The 26,486-nt window shown below is 34.7% G+C and overlaps 2 protein-coding genes across 2 annotated transcripts in view; one reads left to right on the top strand and one right to left on the bottom strand.

Moving 5' to 3' along the window:
- Atat (alpha-tubulin acetylase) overlaps positions 1-2,842 on the top strand; it is a 91,058-nt gene extending 88,216 nt beyond the window's left edge. The window contains exon 6 of the mRNA XM_036360280.2: positions 670-2,842. Within this exon, the coding sequence (XP_036216173.1) occupies positions 670-673 (4 nt within the window). The 3' untranslated portion in view covers positions 674-2,842. The remainder of the gene's footprint in view (positions 1-669) is intronic.
- On the bottom strand, positions 2,801-25,633 carry Cpsf5 (cleavage and polyadenylation specificity factor subunit 5). The gene is made up of 5 exons (XM_014240884.3): positions 25,372-25,633; positions 11,709-11,973; positions 7,418-7,583; positions 2,958-3,072; positions 2,801-2,888 (listed from the first exon to the last, which is right to left on the bottom strand). Exons 1-5 carry the CDS (start codon positions 25,506-25,508, stop codon positions 2,867-2,869), a joined length of 705 nt encoding a protein of 234 aa, XP_014096359.1. The 5' UTR covers positions 25,509-25,633; the 3' UTR covers positions 2,801-2,866.
- Between the last annotated feature and the right edge of the window lie 853 nt (positions 25,634-26,486).

Here is a 26,486-nt window from a genome sequence, read left to right as displayed (position 1 = left end):
TCCATGCAAAATCGACCATTTCCTTAACGGTTTGAAACAGTGTGAACAAAATTTAAAGGGCTACCAACTTTAGAGACAGATATAGCGTTTTATATATAATATATAAATGATAGAGATGAAGAGACGAGATGAAATCCGGGTGACTGTCTGTCCGTCCGTACGTTTGTGCAAGTTGTAGCTTGAGTAAAATTTTTAATATCGTAATGGTACGCATGTTCCACGCCCATAAAGTGGCGTTAAACGAAAACCTACTCACAACTAAGCACTAAATAAAGATATAGAACTGTAAAAATAATGTATTAAGGTTCGAGAAATATTTTCTAAGTTACAGACATAATTAGCAAGTCGGCGCCGTGCGGTCTAGTATGTTTGTGGAACTTTAAACTCGTTTTTCTCAAAACTACGCTTTTAAAGTCGGTGACCACAATATCTGAAAAACCGCTGAACTGATTGGCTCAAATTTCCGCACAAGTCGTTTGTCGAAGGGTTTTTAAATACAATTGAAATTATTAATTTTATCAACAATTTAAAACGATTTTTTTTTTTATGAAAATTAATTTTTTTTCTTAAGCTGCAATTTTGTAAAAAAGTGATATCTTTCTAATTCCTTCGATTAACGGCAACACCTTTTCATAAACTAACAGAATCTATTTTCGTTTTTGATTTCAGATGATTCTTCAAGGAGTTATGTAGGTCACGGCGAGATACATTTTTTTCGAGGATCCTTGGGAGATTGCATACAAAAGACAGAAAAATTAATATTTTTGTTAAAAAAAAATTAGTTAACACATTAAAAGATGTATAATAATATAGAAAACCTTTATTAAAAAAAATAACACTTTAAAAAAAAAATTCCAAAAAAACTGCTTTTTTCTGACGGCCAGACTAAGTATAACCCCTTAAGAACTCCTACTGACACTGTAAGAATGGATGAAATCGGATAATGACCCCGCCCACTTCCTAGATTAAGGGTCTGTTAAAAACTATTAAATGCTCGATAAATCAATAAATAAATACGCCAGACATTAAATTTTAAACCCTAGCTGGTACAAGACTTTATGGGATCAGGGGTCAACATAAGTCCATTGTTGTCCGTTGTGGCCCACATTTAGGTGAAAACCCATACTACATGACCACTTTCAACCAAATTTGGTGTGTGGGGTAACATATGTGAATGATATAGAATGAATACGACGCCTACTTCCCATATAACAAATATTTAAATTTCATATTAATATTTAACTTTACAGTATACAAATCAAACATCAATAAATTTATCAAAGGTTCTTTGAACAAATTGTGTCCTCAAGGTGTTACATCTTACGCCCAAAAATTTTCGAAAACGGACTATACTTTTATAGGAACCCAGACACCAAATATGTGAACCCCAGTGCATGTGGCTAATTTTTTACCGAACATACCGGTCAATCTGTGAGGTCTAGTATTAAAATTCGGGGAGAATATTTTTTTTTATGACAGAATGCCCTTGTGCCAGCAATGGGTAAAATCGGGTACCTTCCTAGCCCCCATACACCTAATATAAATATTTTCGAACTTCCGGTTGACTTTGTACCAGGGACCGTAAATAACGATTATTGTTGCGATTTTTAAATAATAAAATCAAGCACTTAGAATCGGCATACAAAAAAAGCAGATAACGTCGGGTGCGTTCGAGCGACGTAATAATTGCAGCAGTACAGCTACTGTGTTGCATATTTGCTGATACTCTGCTGATGTGCAGAGAAAAATTTAGTGTTGCCGATTATTTGCATAAATTGCGTGCAAAAATTCACGCAGAACGTAATACTTTGATAAATTTGCAACACTGCTGTCGTGATTGCCATCTCGAACGCACCCGTCATGTTAATCATTTTACGACGATCTAAGCATTTCCTTGAAGATTTTTTTAAACTCGGAATTTTATGATTTTCTTCACCGATAATGATTCATTTCACAAAAAATCAAATAATAATTATTATGTTTTAGCGTAAAAAAAGCAGTAAGTTAAATATTTCATTTTTCTAAATAAAATTTAGTGAAAAATTAATAATTCGAAAACAACAAGGCTAATCTTTTATAATAAAAATGCTGATAAAATGCATGAAACACATAAAAACCATTTTGAAAGTGTTATTATTTTTTTTTTTTTTATGATTAAAAAAGATGAATGTCACGTTCTCGATTCTGGAATTACCCAAATTATTATACTAAGCTAATTGTGTGCGAAGTTCGCGAATGGCTGCTGTACAATATCGCCAAACAACTTAAAACGCAAGTGAGTTTTGAGACCTTAGAAAATTATCCGATCGGCAAGGAGCTTTAGAAATAAATAAGGCAGTAAATGTCGCAACGCATGTAAGATGTATTTGGTGTAAAAAGTGAGCCACAACACAATAAATTAAATTAAAATAAAAAATAGGTATATTGTATAATATTTTTCAATAAATATAAAATGTTCGTTCAACACTCAATTTTGATATATAAGTATAAAGGTTAAAAACAATTGCTTTCTCTTTTTTAATTAGTTTTTTGTGTATTAATATAAACAATTTTGAACGCCTCAGTATATGTGCTAAAATAAAGTATTTTTTACAACAATTATTAGAGTGCGTTCACATATTTTATTGTTCTAATATCTTTTGATCACCTTTAGAATACATTCATATGCATTATAGACGACAAACGAATATATCAATAAAATAATTAATCCAGTTATTTAGGTTTCCACCATTATCTTTGTATTTAATGCAGTTTAAGTTCATCTAAATATAAATGTATTAAATAAAGACATTCAAATAAGTAAAATGCCAATGTGAATTTATTTAGATTAACTATTATAATATGTCACGAAAAACTCGCCGTTCCTTCACATATAAATAAAATTAAACCTGTAATTTAAAATGAATTAAATGTTTATAGACTATAATAATTTAAAAATAAATGAGCAATATTCATACCTGCATAAGGCCTGAGGAAGCGATGATATAATTGGACCATATCCTTGAGAATTGTCATAGAGCTCAAATAAGGGTGCTGCTACAAGCTTGTAATTTTTGGGAACAGCAAATAAAGCTAAATTATGATAGTAAAAAATAAACAGAGTTATAATTTGAGTTTTATATTATTTGGAATATGTTATCCTAATATCTTATTATACCAAGCGTTCTTTTAGTAAAAAAAGTACGACAATAAAGAGTTTTTTATGAGTATCTAATACTAAATAAACTTTCCTTTATATTTAATGGTTCAGTTTTTAAAGGTTTGTAAGGGAGTAATGTTTCCTATCTTTTATCTAATAGATCTTATGATATGTGGGCTTTATAGTTTATTGTATAAGAAAATAAACTTAAAAAATACTAATTCTATTCTATATAATATTCATCCCATCCTGTTTAAAATACTTGTAACCGAAGAAAATAGTAAAGATACTCGTATAAGATGAACAAAAATGAAAACAGTAAATAATAGAGAATATGACGATGATATACGGAACATATTAACATAACATAAGTTACGAAGTTAGTGAAATCGTACTTTTTACTACAACTATCCAAGTAACTATTAGAAATAAAAATACTATTTGGACTAAACGAAATCCAGAAATGCCCACACAATATAGTACCGGATACGTTGACATTGGCTGTACCATGTGAACCGGTGTAACAATTAGACGATAGGCGTAGCACCCCACTCCTCCCCTTTAGGTTAAATCACATACTTCAAGAACGGTTTGATCAATTTCAAATAAATTTGGTGTATAACATTATCCTGACACCCATATACCAGACCAATCGGTCTACAACCACGCCTTTTGCACATATAACACAGTTTTAAATTTCTTTACAATATATGTATATACATATATCAAACACCAATGAAGATATCGGAATAAAACTTTCCACATATATGTTCGAAATCCGACAATAACTTACCAAGACCCCTATACAGAATATGTGGACCTCAGTAACTGCGACTGATTTTTCATCGAAAATATCAGCAAATCTGTGACAAATTTGGAGGGCATTTTTCCAGATAATAGTATGTCATGGTGTCGAATATTAATAAAAGCGGGTCAATGCTTCGCCAATCCGTAATACCGTACTATGAGTGAATATGCCAAATATTTTAGCAAAATTAAGTTAAGATACAATGTTGAATATACGAGTACCATAGATTGATTGCCCCCCATTTACTCCTGCCATAATTTCTTTTAAAAGTTCAGACCGTTATAAAAATGAAACTATAATACAGTTTTTATAAAGGTTAATTTTAATTAATGAATTAATGGAAGTGTTTGCGTAGGTTTTTACGTTTTGCTAATTAAAAACTTCAACGGTGAAACATTTTTCATCGTTAAAAGGATAACTTTCCAGGCCGTACACAGTGTGCCACTTCTTCAGTGCTTGCATCTGTTGATAATTTGCTCCAAGCGCTCGTCTTAAGAAGACCAGTTTAACGACGATAAGCATTCATGTGGAGAACATATCGAATAAGTGTTAAAAAATTCACTTGGGCTTTTTCCACACTTATGTGAAGCAATCGTCGCTATACGTTTTTCTTTAGCTTCGCTCTTAATTGTTAATAAGAGAAAGTAAACACAGAACTGATTACTATATATGGGTAGACACCGCATAGAAATTATAATAAAAAGTAACGGCTTTTTTCTGCGAATTTGTTCCCGTTGTATGCATTGTTAACTTTGTAACAAAATGTATGGCAAGACTAAACAGACTGTCGTTATTTTAGTGGACTCTATATCGAATACATCGGTCAATTTTGAGTTATCTTAATAAAATTTGCGAGGAAGCATGGTCGCAAGTATACTTAGTTTAACACAGGAATACAATCTATCAGCTCAGCTCTCTATTATACACACCACAGACAAGCCAACATAATTTCATATACCTAATATACTAAATATCTTCCCATTAGTTAAGTTTATATAGAATTTATCGGTATTAACGCAAGATATTTAAATGTTTTTCGGTTGTAAAAATTATGGATATCTTAAGTATCTTACCATATCACTAAAAGATGAATATAGTGATTTGAGTTAGTTATATAAATTACTCTGACAAAAAGCAAAATGTCATTACATTCAGAGCAGAGAGACTTTTTTCATTAAATTTTATTCAAATATGGCAACACTTCAAGAAATATTTTATGCTGTTATATGGAATGGTCTCTCTAGTTTTCAATGCCCACTTCGGTTGAGTTCCATGATTATTTAAATTTGAATAAATACTGTTCAAATCCAAAGCGCTCGTCAGCACTTTCTGAGCTGATGTGAGGTAGTATGTAAATAATTATGTTGTTGAAAATAATTGTCAGCATTTTTAATATTTTTATTGTCCGAAGGATTTTACATTTACTTAGGTTTGTAACAAAAATTAAACATTGAAAAATTGGTAAATCATCATACCTGCTCAATTTTCAAACACTAAGAAACTAAAGAACTGAACCTCATTTTGCGAAAAGCTGGATGTTCGGACTTGCAGGAGGGGCTTTCAGTTATAATATAAAATTTCAATTGGTGTCATCAGCAAAATATAAAAAACAAGACGATATTAACGCAAAGTTGGGCAGGCCTAAAAGGCTCACTCTTGAAACAGAAAGGACTTTACGGCGTCTTATCATGGTGGAACATGAACGACGCATCTAAAAATGCTGTGAAGGATTACAAAGTGTTATTGTCGTCTTTAGGCACTAGAGTATGCAACAATACCATTCGAAATTCGCTGTAAAGTTCCAATATGCGTGCCAGACCATTGGTTTCTTAATCGTATTGTACATAGCGGCTCGAATAAAATTTGGAAAAGAACACAAAAACTGGACGAGCGAACAGTTCAAACTAGTGGTTTTGTCTGACGAAACGAAAATTAATCGTATTAATTCAGATGGACTCATTTGGACATGGTATGACAAGCGACGCGGTCCCATGGATAGAAATATGCTGTTCATACTTAAATTCGGAGGTGGCTCACTTATGGTGTGGGGTTGTTTCTGTTAGCATTGTGGAGGATTCACTTATTCCTAGCTTCGAGATGTTTGTATCCGAACCCGTGACTTGTTATACATCCAATACAATGATCCTAATACCGCCCGCATAACAAAATCTTTGTTCAAAAATAACGGAAGTTGGCTGATGGAATGGCCAGCTCAGTCACCCGATAAGAACCCCAACGAAAATTTACGGGCGATTGTAAAAAAATAAACGGTTAATTGCTCAAAGAAAGACACCAAAACCCATAAATGAACTCTGGACTCAATTTGATCGAGTTTGGAATAGTTTTTCTCCGCATACTTTAGATAATCTAATTATCTCTATGCCTGACCGTATTAAAGCAGTCATAAAAGCTAAAGAAGGGACCACAAGTTATGAGTTACTTAACTTCAATCGTCACTTTACCTCTAAGTTCAAATATTTTTCTTCCACTTCCACTTCCAGTTGACTACTCAGATTATTAAATGAACTACTCGATTATGTTAAAAAGTGTTTAATTAAATATAATTTACTTTTCGTAAAAAAAAATTTCATTTGAATGTTTATTTTTCTGGATAAGTAGGTGTTGAACAGTATCACAAACAAAGTTGCGCGAAGGCCACTCTAGATTCGCGTGGCAACTCTAGCACTTCTTTTGCGATGGGTGGTGGTTTAATTCCAAAGAAGCCTTTTACTGAAAGGGAGTTAGTGAAGATACTAATAGCTACATTGCGAAGACGTTAAGCGCATGTCTAAAATTCGTCCAAAAGGAGTCTTATGTTCTGATCAACCTCTTTCTAAAATTGTTATCTTGTCAAATAAATAATTTTATCTGTTTGTAGACTTTTATTGTAAAATATATGTATATACTTATATTAATAGTGGTGTTGCTACATTTATGTGAAATTAAATTTGTTAAAAATTACAAAAACAATTTATTTCGCCTACAAACTTACTTATTTCTGGAAAGGTTGTATATCGGATTGACGAGTTTAAAGCTCTTCTTAAACTTTTTAGGCATTCTATACTTAATTTTTGAAAACCAATACCTATTTGGTTAACTTATAATGTTAAATAAACACTACCGCCCATATCGAGTGTTTCACTTCGTTTCATTGTTTGTTCGGACTTTCTTCCCCATTTATGACATCACCTCTGTCACGGGCGAACCTAACGGTAAACAGTTGTCGTAATCTCTAACTCTATCATAGTTGATCAACCTGAGTGCACGCCCATTGATCAGACTACAGATACAACAAATTCTATACAGACGCAGTACTGTCCCAAAACAGAAACCTATCGCTTTTGTATCACGAAAGCTAGTAAAATTAAGTACTAATGGAAGTGAAGTGCTAGCCTATGTATGGGCTCTGCTGAGACTGCTAATCGACTCTTGTGTGTCGAGCGGTCAGTAACATACTTTCTGTGACTTACCCTTTTCATGTAACTGTACCAAAAATAGCCTTTTGTGTTCTTTTGGTTTCGTAATATGTGGCGGAATGTATGGATATTGGGGTGGTTCAAAATTCGGTCGCCACCAGTTTCCAATTGTGTCTTCAACAATCCAATCTTGTTTCACGCCATCTTGTCGCCCCAATGTCTATTAAAATAAAGATTTTAGTATTTTCATGAAAAGATTTATTTTTCAAGCACAAATATGTAGAAGTCAGGTGAAATTTGTTGGCATTTTGATTGATATCCAATTTTGTACCTTTAAACAACCACAATACAATTTATACAACCCTATTTTCAGAGAAATTAACCAATAATATTTGTATCGTAGTTTAGCGATATTTATTGAAAACGAAAAGTCACTGACAATTTGGCAAAATTACTGTACATTTACTCCTATTACATTTAGTGAAGTTAAAAAAATTCAACTTGACAACATGGGTGTTGCCAATCTAAACACTTACGAAATTTTGAAAACCATTACTATCGATATCAACTCATTCAAAAAACTACAAGTGATACCAAATCTGCTATAGCCGAGCCCAAGAAAGTGTTGTAAAAAGAGAAGGATGGATGGAGATGGGACGGAGAATTCCGGTTGGAGACTGGGGAAGTATATTCCACTCAGAAACGGACAAAAAAGTTCGTCAAACACTTCAGGATACTGTGGAAACCGGCGTTGAACGATGGCCTATTGGCTCGGTCTTCAAAATTCATAAGTTTCGGATATATTTTACGCCAACAGCAGAGCGCGAACAAGTTTTTTAATCATGGTTTCACTGCTAATCCGGAGAAAACCAAAATCTTGTATTTTCACAAGAAATACAAAAATGTCGCAATGATTCATCTTTAAGAAGTAAGACAATCGCACTTTTGCGCTTCTCCTGCAAAAAAGCATCTGCCCCAAAATGGAACAAGGCTATCCACAAGTCTCATCCGTCCCAGATATGGTGGAAGGCACTAATGAAAAAGTCCCGCATCAAACCTCTGGAATAGGTGTAGTTAGAATGTCTCCTGGGCAAAAACGTTTCAAGTGAAATAAGATGTAAGCTGTGCTTACGGCTAGCCGGATTAAGGTTCTAGGGCATTGGAGCCAAGCTCAGCGTCACGCAGGCATGGTATTATACTGGATATTGTTACAGAACTCGTGTAAGATTGGCAACGTGAAAGTAAAATAGAATCAATAGAATGCAGAGCATGAAAGAAGGATGATGGGACAATCGATAATTACCTCTGTGAATATCCAGTCTTCATTCGGTTAAAACGGGATATCTTCCACGACTGATAAGGTTCCAACTCAAAAGATATTGAGCAGTAAGGGTGGAAAAACATTAGATATTTTGTCAGGTTGCTGAACATAGCTTAATTGGTTACGACTTGGGATCACAGTGGACCACAGTAGACCGCTCCTAGTTTTCAACCAATACAACGCAAGTGCAGATGAATTCGCATGCCACAATTTGGAAAGAAAATGAAGGGATTTTGTAGAATATTGTCCCTCTTCCGGTTTAATCTACTTTTCACAAATGTCTTTTTAACAACAATAGACATCGTACTTTAAACTAATTTTCACTGCATTTTTGATAACTACCGTCAGCAAGGATATGAAGAGTTGCGCGTAATTTTAATATAGAAGTTAGAACCGTTCCTCACATACGTTTATTCAAAGTTTCATTCTTCTCGCTTAATGAAAAACAACATGCGTTTATATTTTAATAGAAATAATATTCAACAACGATTTTTAAAAAGGCCTTCAACTTTTCTTTATTTTATTATTGCAAGATTTGAAAGGTTCGAGTATTCACGAAGAGCCGAAAATTAATTTTGGCTACAATATTTTCATAGTTATAATATACAATAAATAAAAACGAATGTCCAATTTATAACTTATTTGCTTTATCGTGAACAATAACTGAATTTAATTGTCTTAATTTTTCGTATAAAAATTAGCAGCTGTTTGATTATCCGTCGAATTTTCACTTTGTTAGCTTAGCAACATCAATGAAATTTGACTAATTTTAGTTGTAGTTCGTAATACCAATACGAGATTGGTTAATCTGAAGTAATGTAACAACGAAATTGTTGGGCCGAAAGTGAAGTGAAATGCATAAGAAAAAAGCCTTTATGACCTTGTAGTAATTAGGACCTCAAGGCCCCACATTCATAATGTTAATTCTAACTTATAGCCCTATTTTGACCAGTACTGAAAGGCAATATTTATTCTAATATATTGGTACCTGATCTACATATGTATCACTGTTATCACTGGACCGCAAAATTGAAACTACCTTTAACATAGTTTTGCATAGGTAGAATGATCCAATATAGAACAAATATGCTTCGCTTTGTTCGATGACTTGTGGGCATTTTCAAGATAATTTCATAAATCCTCATTCCTATTTAAAAAAAAAAAACGGTGACAGTCGATTTCAACAAGTTTCTCTTGAGGCGAACTTTTGACGATATTCATATTCATATTCCATAGGAACAGAAATAAGTAATAATCACTTGGTTTCAGGTTCGGTCTATAAGGTGGATGTATAAGAACGTCCCAGCAAGTTCCCGGAGCTATCCAATGTAGGTTGCCTGGCGTTGCCCTTATGGAACGCAATTCCTCTCCTATCGGCCAAAGCTGGCGGTTTCTGAGCGATTTCTTTCTTCAGATGGTCCAATTGTTGACAGTAAAATTCCGAATTGAGATTAGTCTCCAAGTAGATGATTCCTTCCTGACCAAGCCGCTTTTTGTATTTAGCCTTATTTAAATATTATATTAATAGTCCAATCGGGTTTTTTGCAAAGGGGCATTCGAAACTATACCTATATGACGGACGGACCCAAGGATTTTCATTATACTATCGATATTTTCCACAATTGACCTTTCAGAGCGTGGTCAAAATTACCGGAAATGAATGGGTCTATATTAACATTTTCAGCTATCTGGCTTGCATGGGCGCTTTTATCGAAGTAAAACTGTAAAATATTGTATATTTTCTCTTTGCTGGTGTCTATCTTTGACGAGTATTCAAACAATACTGAGGGAAGCAACCAAAAAAAGGAAAAAAGCCATTCGCATGACAGCCGAGTCTAAGTAACCGGAATAGACCCGAATTTTTATTCGGCCAAGGACTATTTATTGAAAGTTAAATATATTTCGCGCAGAGTAAAGAAAAATAATGTTGGCAAAACTTTATATTGAACATTCATTTATTTATTTTATTATATGAAATTCAATTATATATCTTACACATTGACCGATATTTTTGGTAAAAAATCAAAAGCATTGCGGTCCACATATTCATAGGGACTTGAACAGTTTTGGTTTGATTTTGACAATTTTTGGTCACAAGGTGGCATACTTTAAACGCATTATTCACGCAAAGTTTTACTCCGACACAAACATTGTTGCTTGATTTGCATAGTGGAAAGTGAAAAAATCAGATGCAATTTAAAATGGTGTTATATCGGAAATAGGCATGGTTAAAATCCGATTTTTGCACTATAACATAGAAATATGAGAATAATGTTATGCGCCGAATTTGGTTGAAATCGGTTAAGCAGATCCCAAGATATGGGTTTTCACCTAAAAGTGGGCGGTAAAACGCCCACTATCTAATTTTGAACGTGGTTCCTATAAAATCATCTTATACCATCCCAAAAATAAAATTTAATGTATCTGGCTTTTTTAGTGCTTGATTTATCGCGCTTTTAGTTTTAACAGTAACGATATTAGGGAGTGGGCGGAGTTATCTTCCGATTTCACCCATTTTCACGTCGAAAGAGATGCTAAAAACATTTGTTCCCAGTGAATTTTGTTATTATAGCTTTAGTGGTATAGGAGATATGCACATTAAACTTATTAGGGAGCGGGACCACGCCCACGTTTTAAAAGTGTCTCGAAAAGCTGATTGTTCGATTCCGCCCATCTACATTACCAACCTTCTTATGGTATCAAGGTTCAACAAGATATCTTCATTTTTACTCAAGTTACAGTTGCAGAGAAGGACTAACATAGACATCCGGATATCAACGTGTCTCGTCGTTCTGATTATTTATATATACATAATCCTATATCTAACTCGATTAGTTTAAGGTGATACAAACAACCGTTAGGTGAACAAAATTATTATACTCTGAAGCAACATGTGTCAAGAGTATAAGACTAGTATATGACCATTTTTTATGTCAGTTTGAAAAAAAATGTCTGCTGTGTGAGTGGAGACTTTGGCTGTCAAATTTTCTTGATTAAATCGACCGATCAAATATTTTAACTTACTTCGGTAAGAAGCCGTTTGAGGCCTTCTACCTCATCTTCTCCTGCATTAAGTTCACCTCCGGGAAGCTTGAAAAATGTTGTACCCAACTGAAGGAGTAATACGTGAGGTAATCCATGTTCGTGGACAAGTAGAACTCCTTCAACTGAGCGCCGCATACCAATACGATCAAATTCTTCTCGCATCCTTTGAAAGCGTGATGGAACTGACGGATCCTTTTCAAATAAGGGTTCCTTTGTTCCAAATGTGTAATTAGTTAAAGGATATCTGAAAAAGAAAAAATGTAAATGTGTATAATTAATTTCAACAAAAAACAGGATATAATAAAAACATATTGTAATCATGCTATCAAATAAAAAAGAGCCTTTAAATTAGAAATTTGTTTCTTATATATTTTATATTATTAAGAAGTTAGCAGAGATCTTAGGTATTAATACTCTTGTGCTTTACATAGATGAACGCTGCAAAATATTTTCAGGTGCTGGCAAAACTAAATTAAATAAAAATATATAAAAAAAATTTTAAAAAGAATTCAACATCCAACCAATAAAATGTGTGCTTTCCCCTTTTGTTTTTACTAACGGATGTCATAATCCTAACCGATATACATATAATATATAGAGATGCTTTGTGGTATATGCGATATTAACTTAACCAATGCAACGAAATGTAGTATATTAAGTATATGCAAGAAAAGTCAGCAGAGGGCCGGATATCATTATATTGGGGTTATGAAGTTTAGACATTGATCTGGATTGATTTCATTTATATTCAACGCTAATCGACATTATGGTTAAGAAAACATGTCCACTTAATCTAATTAAAATATCGAAAATACTCACCAATAACAAAATGTAAACCATAGTCGGAAACCACTTTATTGGACGTATTGGGTATATATGTGCTGATTTCGTTTATTAAGATAACGAATTTTTTAAACTTAGACAAGACTCTCTGGTAAATCTCAGCTCTGGGAGATCCAAACTAAATATTGTATAAAGAGTATTCCACTAGTTCACGTTCAACATTTTATTGAAACGATATATTGTATAATATTTTCTACTGAAAACAGTAGCCATTTACATAGTTCGTATAATTATTACATGTAAGTTAACTGTACTTTACATTTTGAATACATTTATTTTTATTTTTGGTAATAAAATATTTGATCTGAATCTAATCGCGAACCATATGGATCAAAACAGATGAAATTAATCGTTTTATTTTCGTTTTTTAAGAAAAAAAAACCAAAAAATTGCCTTGATAAAAATATTCAGAGGTGTTGTAGAACCTGATAGTTGTCGGAATCAGAACTGAAACCGATAGAAAAATGTAGTAGGAGCCATGATTCAGATATTAATGATTGAGAAATTGTGTAACGTTTTTGGATGCCACGGAAACCAATTTTATAGTTTTTGGTATCAGAAACAAAGCAAGAAGATAGTCCCTGACAGATTTTAAATGTAAGTTACGAAATTAAATGATTTTATTGTTACGTATTATCGTATTTCTATTTTTATCATTCAAAATGGAAAAAATTCAGATATCTTAAGAGGATTTACAAAAGGTTATTTAACACCATAACAATTGCGTCTTTATTGATCGATAATGTGATATATTGTAAATGATATAAAGTAAGCATGTAAATTCGTACAAGTAAATTCTAGCTAAATTTCACTTACAATTCTCCTCAGACATCAAGTGGATTACTGTGATCTCTTTTAATCTTTTCGTTCCTTTTTTCTTCCAATAAAATATGAGATAAAATTTTGGAACTCATTTGCAAGTTTTGTCACAATAGCAAACAACTGATTTGAATATTGGTTTTGCGTATGTTTGAAAAGGCGAAAATGCAATCAGATTCTGTGACACCATTGAAAATCAGAATTAGTATGAAATTCGAACTATGCAAATTTGTATTGGATTCCACGCACGGAACGAACTATAGACATGGACGCCATTCACAGTGGAGCTTTTAACATCTTCACTCACTCCCTCCCAGTGAATGACGTCCTTGGAGTCAAACCATCAATCAATGGAGAAGAAAAGTTACCTTGCGAATCCAGAGTAACTAATGTAACTTCATATTGGTTAAACTCCTGCTTATCCATATTGACATACCTAATCGTTATCCAGCACGGACCGAGTCTTTACATGATTCTAACAGCCTATTTGGAAGCATTATGACACCAACTCATCTAACGACCCCGTCGAAACAAGCCGTGCCTTCCGTTATATAATTTTGATGACAATTAACTTACGCCTTATCACCCACACAGGATCTAGCTAACCGTTACAACAACAGTCGTCAAAAAGTGTGATAAAAACCCGGGACCGTTTCAGTTACGTAGGCGCGACCGACTTTGGAACGAACTCTTAAGGACTATGTTGAAATTTTATCAAGGGGCACATCAACAATTACACCATTTATTAATATTTTGCGGAAAAAGGCAAATGGTAATCATGAACAAACAGTTGTACAACGCCGATTAGTCTTGACTCTTTTTCTGATTTCTTTCTGATTGGCGCCCTTCGGCCGCTCTTCAAATATGAATTTTGTATTGACAGTATAGTTTTTTTTTATACTCTCGCAACCACTTTGTTCACCTAACGGTTGTTTGTATCACCTAAAACTAATCGAGTTAGATATAGGGTTATATATATATAAATGATCAGGATGAAGAGACGAGTTGAAATCCGGGTGACTGTCTGTCCGTCCGTCCGTCTGTCCGTCCGTGCAAGCTGTAACTTGAGTAAAAATTGAGATATCTTTATGAAACTTGGTAGACATGTATCTTGGTACTGTGACACGGTTGGTATTGCAGATGGGCGTAATCGGACCTCTGCCACGCCCACAAAACGCCATTAATCAAAAATAAATAAATTGCCATAAGTAAGCTCCGGAATAAGATACAAGACTGTTATTTGGTACACAGTGGGCGTGGTCCCGCCTCTAATAAGTTTAATGTGCATATATCCTAAACCGCTAATGCTATAATAACAAAATTCACTGGAAGCAAATGTTTTTAGCACTTCTATTGACGGTGTGAAAATAGTTGAAATCGGGTGGCAACTCCGCCCACTCCCCATAGAACGGTACTGTTAAAAACTACTAAAAGCGCGATAAATCAAACACTAAACGCGCCAGAGACATTAAATTTTATCTCTGGGATGGTATGAGATGACTTTGTAGGAACCGCGTTCAATATTAGACAGTGGGCGTGGCACAGCCCACTTTTAGGTGAAAACCCATATCTTGGGATCTGCTTAACTGATTTCAACCAAATTCGGTGCATAACGTTATTTTCATATTTCTATGTCATAGTGCGAAAATGGGCGAAATCGGACTAATATGTGGACCCCAGTGCCTATAGTTGACCTTCTACCGAAAATATCAGTCAATCCACAAAGAAATCTCAAACGAGTATACCATTTGACTTTGCGAGAGCATAAATTGTTCGGTTACATCCGAACTTAACCCTTCCTTACTTGTTTTAATACGCTTTATTAGTTTGGGTTGTATGTATGTAATGGAATCTTAGAGCTCAATTTTCACCGGTTTCCAGAAGTCTGATAAACTTGAAACTTTGCAGACGTGTCAAGCACCGATGACAATGCAATAATTTGATAACAGTTTTCCATTACTTTAAAGGTGGGCGTAACCCCGCCCCTAAATGGTTTAATATATTTATATATCTTCCAAACCGCTAAAGCTAACTCAACCAAATTTTCTGAGAGGAAGTCCATTTAGCCCTTTTTCATATGCTGTGGCTTATGGGCAAAATCAGATAATAACCACGCCCACTCCCCATATAACAGTTATGTTAAAATATACTAAAAGTGCGATAACTGACGAAATAAATGCGCCATAAGCATTCATTTTAACAAACACGATGGTAGGGAAGCTTTATAGGAGGAGGTTTAAAAATTCCTTTAGACGTTTTTTTTTAGTTTTTTAAACTATAATTTATTTATTTATATTCGTTTGCAAAATATGGTAACCCTTATTCTTTGTTTGCATGCAACCATTTTGTTATTGTATGAATAAATGGATTTGAACCAAAGTTAAATATTTAATTAAAATTAGCTTTTCACTATTTAATACGAAACAAATGTGTAGAAACGAATTAGTGAAGTGTGAGTGCATATAACAGTTATAAATATAAGTTTAAAATTCATTATAAATGAAAGAAATACACACTTTAAATAGTTGAATATTTGAACTTTAAAGGCAAATATCTTAAAAATCCATAAGTAAGCAACTACAAGTATATATGTATATTTTATTAATCTGGAGAACCTCCTCCATCAGTACATACACATTTTAACCCCGAATTCGGGAGATGCTTTCTAAATCTCAGCCGTTTCAGAAGCTCTTCTAAAAGGCTTCATCAGAATAATATTACTACTTACTTAGCCGTAACGAACAAACAAGCCACGACTATACACATCATTCTTTATCAAGTTTTCCGAAGCTAGTATTTGAAATGTGGAATGATGTAAATGGAAAGGAAGAAGCGGTTACTACTTATCTACAATCCTGCCCCTAATAATTAGATCCCGGAACAGACCCGGAGTTATATCCCAGATGACTGTCAATGCGGAAGTATTCTTTAAAATTATTTTGTGAATGTTTCCTACAGTCTGAACAACCTAGTCGCAAGGGTTTTAAATGCAATAACAAAATAAATAACATTGTATACTGTGACCAAACCTATTTTAAGAACATTAATTTGGTTTAGAGTGCGAGACTTTAATGTGCTTAGGATATTCCACGAGATTCCTTTACGGACTTCTTTACATATAACGTAAATAAACCGATAAATCAACTGACGTACAGTTTTTTAATATTAAGGTTCTACTTTACTGAAATCCCACTTTACACGAAACATATGCAAAACAATAATCAAGCATGACGGCGTCTCAGTTCTTAAAAGTGGCAGCCAAATGTAAAGATTTGGTAGAACAGATTATCTAATATTACTATCGTATATGTATGTATCTAAAATGGTTACAAGGATAGGATAATATTCGGGAAAACTTTAGTATACCGTCCCAGGCTTAGGGGGAAAAAGGGGTAGAATATATATAGATATAGCCGCGGGAAACTTAGTTTTCGAGATATTTACGTTTGAAGTTGAAAATTTCAACTATTGTATTTAAAGTATGCATTTTATCAATTTAAAATGAATTATACACTTATATTTTTCACTTTTATTTCCACTAACACTTCACTAATTCGTTTGTACACATTTATTTAACATTATATAGTGCAAGACTAGTTTAATTCAATATTTATATTATTGTTAAATTCTTTTAATTCTGACAATAACAAAAGGGTTGCAAAATGTCAAATAACCATGGTCACCTTTCGACATCTTTTGTAAATAAAATGATAGAAATGAAAACAAATAATACCCCAAATACAGGAATCCAAAACCCTGGAATTTTTTTATTTATTTATTTATTAGGAGCAATAAACAAAGTATTATTAAACCTAATTTAAAAAAAATATAAGAGTACGAGCTGTTAAAGCCATCGACTCTAATAAAAAAAATCTAAGATTACAAACTAAATATACAGTTATATTTTATTTTGTACGTTACAATCGATGATAAAGTTATAAATACTCATTATATTTACAAACGAAGGAGTTTTTAACATTTCTTGATAATTTGGAAAACAGTTGTGCTTTTGCCTAATACTCGCTAAAGCCGAGCATAGGTTGAAGATGTGGTGAAGAGATAACGTACTTGTGCAGAAAGGGTATGGGGATGGTTTTGCTTTGCCAGTAAGGAGGTGCTGATGTGTGAGTTGTGTGTGGCCAATCCTTAGGCGTGTGAAGATGGTAGCTTGTGCGCGAGATATTTCCCTAGGATATACAACTTTTGTCCTTGTAGGGTTGAAGTTTGAGTACCGATCCAGCATATTACAGAAGTCGTATGTGGCTCATTCAGAAAGGTAGGTGCTGATTCAAAAAACCGAGCTGCGTGGTCTTTATGTTCATTTCCCATAATATCAACATGTCCTGGTACCCAGAGTAGTGCGACTTTATGGCTGTATTTAATGCACAGGTCACGGATATTGTGTAGTGTAGCAGTGTTGCGGATGTTACAAACAGCAAATAAGCAAGAAAAGCTGTCCGAACAAATAACAAACTTGCCTTTGTTATGTATCGCATATTCTAGTGCTTTTGAAACGGTTAAAGCCTCAGCTGTAAATACCGAAGAGTAACACGGAAGAATCCCGCCTGTTATAAATTGCAGTCCAATCGTTTTCTTCATAGGTTTTCATTAACTCTAAAAAACGTTTCTGAAATACTACAGTACTGGTAAACTGGTAGTTTAAATGTCTGAAGAGTCATATTGATAATTTCTTTTTTTAACAACCGGCTGTTTGTTGACTTCTTTACACTTTTGGGGCGGATGTATGTTTAAGTCTTTTCCGTATTTGATACAGCGGCGTAAAGTGGACTTTAGCCTGAAATTCCGTTTATGTCGTGACGCATAAATTACCGTTTTATGTATGTTGGCATTTGGAGAGCATATTAGTTGCATCGTTGTTTCGTATACCCTTTCCTTTATTGTTGGTAGGCCACATTCCGCCAAGATACACTTAATAGGCGACGTAGGAAAAGCGTTTATACTCCGACGGCTCGCTGCATTATAAGGAGGTTCTAACAGCTTCAGGTTCGAATCTGCACACCATCCAAAAATGGGTAAACCGTAGTCGATTTTAGCGAGTATTATGGCTCTTGTAGCTTTTATTAGGGAGTTGGGATGAATAAAAGATAATTTACTAGTTAAATATTTAATTATGTGTAATCTTTTTGTTAACTTATTTCTTAGGTTAAGACATTGATACCGAAAATTAAACCTTTTATCAAAATATACTCCTAAATTTTTTTTAATTGCTTACTGATTCTATTGCAATATTTTCAAAAATTAATTGTGGATATTCACATTTCGTCTTTTTGCAAATATGTAGTAATTTGGAATGGAAATTGTTGCACCAAATTTCATGCCTAATTTCTTAAATTCAGTTAGTATTTTCTTAAAAATATTGTTAGCAGTATGGGGATCTTTTATATTACAATAAATAATATCATCGTCTGCGTACATTGTGAATTTAATGCCTTTAGTATTAAGGCATATTTCAGTTAGCTTATCAAAAGCGATAATAAATAGCACCACCGCTAGCAGTGAGCCCTGCGGTATACCATTTTTAAGAGGATGCAAACTAGATAAAACATTGTTTATGCGAACCTAAAATTTTCTTATGGTCATGAAAGCTTTTATTATTCTAAAAACTTTTGGACCAGTCTTCCAAGCTGCTTATTGGCTTAGCACTGCATGGATTCCTACGCGATCAAAAGCTCTCTCAAAATCAGTGACCAGGATAGTGGCATGATTTTTAGTGGAGAGAGCTTCAGATACATAGTGTTGGAGTTGAATAAGTGAATCCATTGTACTGTGCTGATGTTTGAAAGCCGTTTGGTTGTGATTTATAAAATTATTTTTTGTAGCGAACCATGAAAATCGTCTAGCAATAATTTTTTCGAAAGTTTCACTTAAGCAGGATAGCAAGGAAATGGGTCTATAAGAACTGTTCAAATTTATTGGTTTATTTGGTTTAATAATTGGGACAATGGTAGCTATTCGCCAGTTATGTGGGTATGATCCTTGGTGGAAAATTGTGTTGTACAGGCTGAGTAGTCTTTTTTTTGGCAGCTGTAGCAAGGTTTGCAAGCAGCGGGTAAGATATCTTATCGATGCCTGGTGTTTCGCCTTCAGCATTTTGTAAAGCAGACTCTAATTCGCAGAAAGTAATTTCGCACTCTAAACATAAACAGATAACCAATGTTGTTTTTCTGCGATGTATTCTGCAGAGAAACTACTATCTTGCGAATATGTAGACCAAAGATTAGCGAAAGTTGCCGCGATGTCTGCGGAGTTGGTCAGAAGAATTTGGTTTGTTTCAATAATTTTAATAGGACTGTGAGGGATTCTAGTCAAAAGTTTAATGTCTGACCATATCTTTTTGGTAGTCGAAGCAGGGGAAATTTTTGAAGTGAATATCTCAAAAATTTTCCTTTTAGCAATCTTTACAGCTCTTTTAGAAAGGTAGTTTGCTTTTTTATAATTATTAAGGTTACATTCAGACATCGATCTCTTGAAAGTATTCCATTATTCATTTTTTTTATCACGCATATATTGAATATCCTTGTTCCACCAGATAGGAAAGTCTTTTGAAAAGCTGCGTTTGGTTTGAGAAATCGACTTATTTGCAGCAGAGCGAACAAGTTTTGTGAACGCAGATGTGGCTTGATTAATGTTGTCGATTGGAGTGATGGGTAAGCTTTTTAGGATTTCACTTTGAAACACGTTCCAGTTTGTTTTTATAAATTTTGGGAGGTGTTTATATTTGTCAAAGTTGAAGTTTGTTTGAAGAGAAATTGATATGGGGAAGTGGTCACTACCTCTGAGAATAGAGGAAGTTTCCCAACTGATTCCGGGGGAAAGCTGGGGAGAGGAAAGAGAAATGTCGACGTTCGTTAGGGATTCGTTAGGGACGAATGGGTAGAAGAATGTGTAGGGGCGCCATTGTTAAGTAGGATTAGATTGCTGTTTAAAATGAAATTCTCAATAATTAAACTCCTGGTATTTGATTTACGGGAACCCCAAAGTGGGTTCCACGCATTGAAGTCACCTGTCCACAAAACCGGTGGGGATAATTGGCAAAATAAATCTTTTAGGTAAGTTTCGTTAAAAACTTGCTGGGGTGGTATATATGTATTACTGATAGTAAAGCTAAAATTTAAGTTGATTTTAAAAGCTATTGTTGATAGAATGGAATTTAAATCTATAATTTCATGTGGTATGATTTTTTTGTATTAAAATACAAACGCCTTGCTTATTCTTTTGGATGGTATGTAAATTCGAAAAATAACCACTGTATTGTTTAGGAAAGTAAATGTTGTTGCTGGGAGTAGCTGAAATATGTGTTTCTTGAATGCAAATAACATCTGGATTCTGATCTTTTATGAGTAATAGGAGTTCATCGCAATTATTGTTGTACCCGTTTATGTTCCACTGGACAATTTTTAGCGTCAACAATAAGGCAGACAAAAAATATTTGTTATTTGTGTGTATGTTTAGTTGTCGTGCATATTAAATTTCATCTTCGGATGTTGTTGGTTCTTGAGTGTTGGAAAGTACTTTTGAAAGGGATGGGAGGGGTTCGAAAGGTGGAGATTGAAATTTGGAAGACGGAGAGAAAGGTGAGTTCGTTTGGGAGTATGGTGAGACTATTTGAGACAAAAGTGAGCTAATATAAGACGTGAGGTTAGAGGTGATTTCATTGCAGGAAGAGAGTCCAAGTGAGATATCTGAGTCTCTGGAGTGGAGAGAGAGATGAGTTACGTTTTTTTTTGGTGTCGTTGCAATGTTTCTACGTAATGCTTGAGCGAATTCCACTATGGGCGATTCGGATATAATGGCAGCTCTAAAGTTGGAGAGTTTGTAAATTGAGTGATATTTTTGATGTATTTTGCTGAATTTGTTTTTTGAGTGTTGCTAGGGGGTTTAATTTTGTTGGTGTTAACAATGGTGAGAGAGTCAACGTTTGGGTTTGTTGTTTCTATATTTTCGCTAGAACTAATAATGCATGAATTGGATGCTATTGAAGCATATGAGTTACTGGATGAAACAGCTGGTGTTGTTTGTTGCTTTTGCATTTTTATTGCTTCGCGCATTGAACATTTGTTTATTGTTTTAACTTTTATAATTTCTTTCGCTTGCAAGAATTTGGGACAGTCTTTAGAGGATGATGCATGTTGTTGGTAACAGTTGATGCAAAAAATGCGTTCGCAATCGGCTGGGGGGCATGAGGAAGGAGGGAACAATTTTCGCAAAGAGGGGAACGGTTACAACGCTTTGCCCTGTGACCAAGAATTTGGCAGTTTTTGCATCGTATTGGCAAAGGTATATATTGACGTACCAAAGGTGGAGCCATCAACACCTTCACAGACTCCCTCTCAGTGAATGGCGTAATAGAAGTCAAACCACCACCCATAGCAGACATAGAGCTCGAGTTGCCTCGCGCAACCAGAGTGACCCTCGCGCAACTTCGTTCCGGATACTGTAGCAGGTTAAACTCCTACTTATCCAGAATTGACCCCGACATACTAAATACATGTCCTGCGTGCAATGAGTCTCCGCATGACACTAACCACCTCTTTGCATGCCCAACAAACCCCACCCATCTAACACCCTTCTCCCTATGGTCCGACCCCGTCGAAACAGCTCGTTTCCTGGGCCTCCCGTTAGATGACCTCGACGACAACGAATCTGGAACTTATCACCCAAACGGGGACTAGGTAACCGTTACAACAACAACAACAACGTACCAAAAGTTTACACCAGGCAACGTCGATTTTATTCGGTAACTTGTAAAGGTTATAAGTTAGTAACCAAACCCTCGACGGGTGCGGTTTATCTTCAATAAACTTAATAAATTTAAACACTGACACAACACCTTGGGAGCTGAGCTCATTTACTATTTCCTCCTCTGATACGTTGTTTAGATAGTTAGTTTGTGGCTGATATGGAACATATGTTTACCAGTTTTTACTTTCATGAATTCGCAACCTCGTTATTCTTAACAAGCAGAAGAAATTTACCATAACAAAGGGTAGATATAGAGTGGATTTGACTGCTAATTTGCTTAATAGCACGATAAATGGCAAAGCAAGAAAAGGAAGAAAGGGGTTAGGCCGTGTCAGTAGCTTCAATCACTACGAATTTTGGGTCGTCACCTTTTAACTCAGGAAGTTCCGGAAAATCCATAATCGAGACACTTTCACCAGTTTTCCGTTTCTTTTTACCAGGTCTCGTATCGAGTATGGCGAAACGATTCGCAGGAAAAGGAAAGGATTAAACGTATAGGAAAAGTCCGAAAAAGTGGAAAACAAATGTGCACGTAACAACAAAACGTAAATAACCTCGAAAAAACACTCGGAATTCGAAAGAGACGTCTTATCGGCGCGAGAGCTAGACGATGACTGACGCTGAGAAATAAACTACTAGACAATGTTACTTTACCCTCTACGACAATGTTACTTTTTCTTGTAGAACTTTTTTTTACCACGCTTCAGAAAAATAACCCTGGCCGGTCCAACACCGGGGTGTACCAAGGTATTTTCGGGTATAACTCTTTTTTGCGATGGGGGCCTTCGGCCGAGGAAACTAAAAGATTTATTAGTGTCCATCAACGATTATGATTCCTGTATTTAAGTTATAATCTCTCTTTTTATTTTATTTTTCTTCGGTTACAATATATATTATAATGGCAACACTGGTAATTTGACATTTACGACCCTTTTGTTATTGTCAAAATTAATAAAATTGCAGAATGATTTAAATATTGAAATAGAGCTATTTGTGCATCATATACTATAAAAAAAATGTCTAAAAACGAATTAGAGAAGTGTTAGTGGATATAAAAGTGAAAATATAAGTGTATAATTCATTTTAAATCGAAAAAATACGTACTTTAAATAGTTGAAATTTTCAACTTATCTCGAAAACCATAAATTTCCCTTTGGCTATATATTTACATATATTCTTGATCTGGAGGATCTCCTCTATCCGTCCATACCCATTTTATCCCCGAAAGCCGGGGACGGTACACTAAAGCCGTCCCTAATATTCGTTGTCAAAAGGTCAAAATGATGTGAGACTTGTTGATCTGCTAAGTTTGACCTCAAAAGCAGAGAACAACTGTAGGCTGACGTTAAAAAATGGGGAAAACTTTAGTATAACGTCCCACGCTTTCGGGGATAAAATGGGTATGGGCGGATAGAGGAGATCCTCCAGATCAAGAACATATATAGATATAGCCGCGGGAAACTTATAGTTTTCGAGATATTTGGGTTTAAAGTTCAAAATTTCGACTATTTAAAGTACGCATTTTTCCCATTTCGAATAAGGTATACACTTATATTTTCCACTTTTATATCCACTAACACTTCACTAATTCGATTGTACACATTTATTTTACATTATATAGTGCAAAAATAGTTTAATTCAATAAGTAAATTATTGTTAAATTCTATTAATTCTGACAATAACAAAAGGGTTGCAAAATTTCAAATAACCAGTGTTACCTTATCGACATCTTTTGTAATTGAACTGAAAGAAATTAAAACAGATAATACCCCAAATCCAGGAATCCAAAACCTAGAGAAATAAACTATTACAAAGCATTGATGTTAAGTATTATGTTATACCCTCTATGACAATATTACTTTTTTCTTGTAGAACTTCTTTTTGCATTGGCGGCCTTCGGCCGCGCTTCAAAAAAATAACCCTGGCCGGTCCAATACCGGGATGTATCAAAATATTTTTCGCGCAGAATTTCTTTTTGCGTTGGGGGCCTTCAGCCGCACTTTAAAAAAATAACCCTGGTCGGTCCAACACCGAGGTGTATCAAGGTTTTTTTGCGCAGAACTCGTTTTTGGGTTGGCGGCCTTCGGCCGCGCTTCAAAAAAATAACCCTGGTCGGTCCAACACCGGGATGTATCAAAATATTTTTCGCGCAGAATTTCTTTTTGCGTTGGCGGCCTTCGGCCGCACTTTAAAAAAATAACCCTGGTCGGTCCAACACCGAGGTGTATCAAGGTTTTTTTGCGCAGAACTCGTTTTTGGGTTGGCGGCCTTCGGCCGCGCTTCAAAAAAATAACCCTGGTCGGTCCAACACCGGAGTGTATCAAGGTTTTTTTGCGCAGAACTCCTTTTTGCGTTGGCGGCCTTCGGCCGCGCTTCAAAAAAAATAACCCTGGTCGATCCAACACCGGGGTGTTCCAAAGTTTTAACGCGCAGAAATTCTTTTTGCGTTGTTTCCTGTATCTAGGGTACAATCTCTGTTTATTTTATTTTTCTTTGGTTACAAAATATATTAGTATGGCAACACTGATGTTTTGACATTCACAACCATTTTGTTATTGTCAAAATTAATAAAATTGAAGAATGATTTAAATATTGAAATATAGCTATTTTTGCAGCATCTAATATAAAAAAAATTTCTAAAAACGAATTAGTCAAGTGTTAGTGGATATAAAAGTGAAAAATATAAGTGTATAATTCATTTTAAATCGCAAAAATACGTACTTTAAATAGTTGAAATTTTCAACTTTAAACGTAAATATCTCGAAAACTATAAGTTTCCCGCAACTATATCTATATATATTCTTGATGTGGAGGATCTCCTCTATCCGCCCATACCCATTTTATCCACGAAAGCGTGGGACGTTATTCTAAAGCCGACCCAAAAAATGGATTGCAAAACAAAAATAATATAAAACAATTGTAGAAATTTTTAGAAAACAATGGAAGGAGCCTTTCTAAAACTATTCGGCGATTAAACAAAAAAAAAAATTAATTATCATTAACAGTGGCAAAATTAAGATAACTACTGTGCAACAACTTTGTGTTTACACATATCTTATAACATCAAGCTCACAATCATTTCCTAGCAGCAGCTTTCAGATTAACAAAAATAGTTTTACATTTATTGAAATGTAATTAATTAATGGATTCCTACGTTTACTAAATGCCTAGGAGCCGGCTTTAGTATTTAGTCAAATTCATAGTTTTTTTTACTCACAAGTTTATCGTTCTGTTTATAGCCAAGCACTGTCCAGACGTGTACTTCTGCAATCCATTATTAACATTTCCATCTACTTGGCCCTGACTGCTGCGCCTTGGCCAACCTGTACCAGATTTATTTGATACCTGGGCCATTGAAAATTGTAATCCGATAATATATTGTTTAAATTATAAGATATTTAACATATGCAAAAGCATGCACTATGTAATAAATGAGCCAACTTTAGCGTCGAAACAAAATGAATGATGCTGCCGTACTATTTTCATAAAATATAAGATTGCCCAAAGAAGTATCGAATTTACGATTAACGATTACTATTTAGCCTGTGTGCCAATCGGTAATGTGTTTCTTTGTGTTGAAAAAGGGTGAAAATTTTTACTATGGTGTTAACAAATTTACATTTTTCTGTGCTCAATGGCATTTAAAATTTTTAACACTAAAATTTCAAATCAAGATAAAGCAATAACAGGTCGGCTTTAGAATAACGTCCCAGGCTTTCGGCGAAAAAATGGGTATGGGCGAATTGAGGAGATCCTCCAGATCAAGAATATATATAGATATAGCTGCGGGAAACTTATAGTTTTCGAGATATTTACGTTTAAAGTTGAAAATTTCAACTATTTAAAATACGTATTTTTTAGATTTAAAATGAATTATACACTTATATTTTTCACTTTTATATCCACTAGATAGATAGATAGATAAAGATTGAGGTATGCACCGCGACCTATGGTCTATTGTGCCCTCCCCTAAGTCACAACGACTCATCTAGCCCCAGCATATTGATGAACTCCAATATACTGCTAGGTGCTAGTGAAGCGATGCGATCCCTGTTTGGAAACATGGATCCCAGGGCCTTAATTCTGCGTCTGCAGACTGCTGTGCAGTCCACAAGCAGGTGTTCTGGGGTTTCCGACTCCATGGCACAGAACCGGCAGTTTGCAGAGGAGACCAAGCCGATGTTAAATAAATGCTTGTTGAGTCTGCAATGTCCGGTGTAGAACGCGACCAGTAGCCGGAATTTATTCCTCGGGAGATTGATTACGGTTTTAAACCGTCTGAGGTTATAACCCCCCATTAGCAACCTGGCATGGCGCATGCCTTGGAGATGT

Source organism: Bactrocera oleae, chromosome 6 (assembly GCF_042242935.1).
Source record: "Bactrocera oleae isolate idBacOlea1 chromosome 6, idBacOlea1, whole genome shotgun sequence".
Classification (NCBI taxonomy): Eukaryota; Metazoa; Arthropoda; class Insecta; order Diptera; family Tephritidae; genus Bactrocera; species Bactrocera oleae.
The sequence above is the reverse complement of the archived record's forward strand: the minus strand, read 5'-3'. Positions and strand labels throughout refer to the sequence as shown.

What these genes read in the sequence shown, in the direction of transcription:
- Cpsf5 (XM_014240884.3), bottom strand. Translation starts at nt 25,508, where the DNA reads ATGGCCCAGGTATCAAATAAATCTGGTACAGGTTGGCCAAGGCGCAGC. An exon ending in TCAAACGGCTTCTTACCGAA is followed by an intron (nt 7,584 to 11,708) that starts GTAAGTTAAAAT and finishes TTATTTTAATAG; the next exon opens with ACATTGGGGCGACAAGATGG. An exon ending in GGTACAGTTACATGAAAAGG is followed by an intron (nt 3,073 to 7,417) that starts GTAAGTCACAGA and finishes ATCATAATTTAG; the next exon opens with CTTTATTTGCTGTTCCCAAA.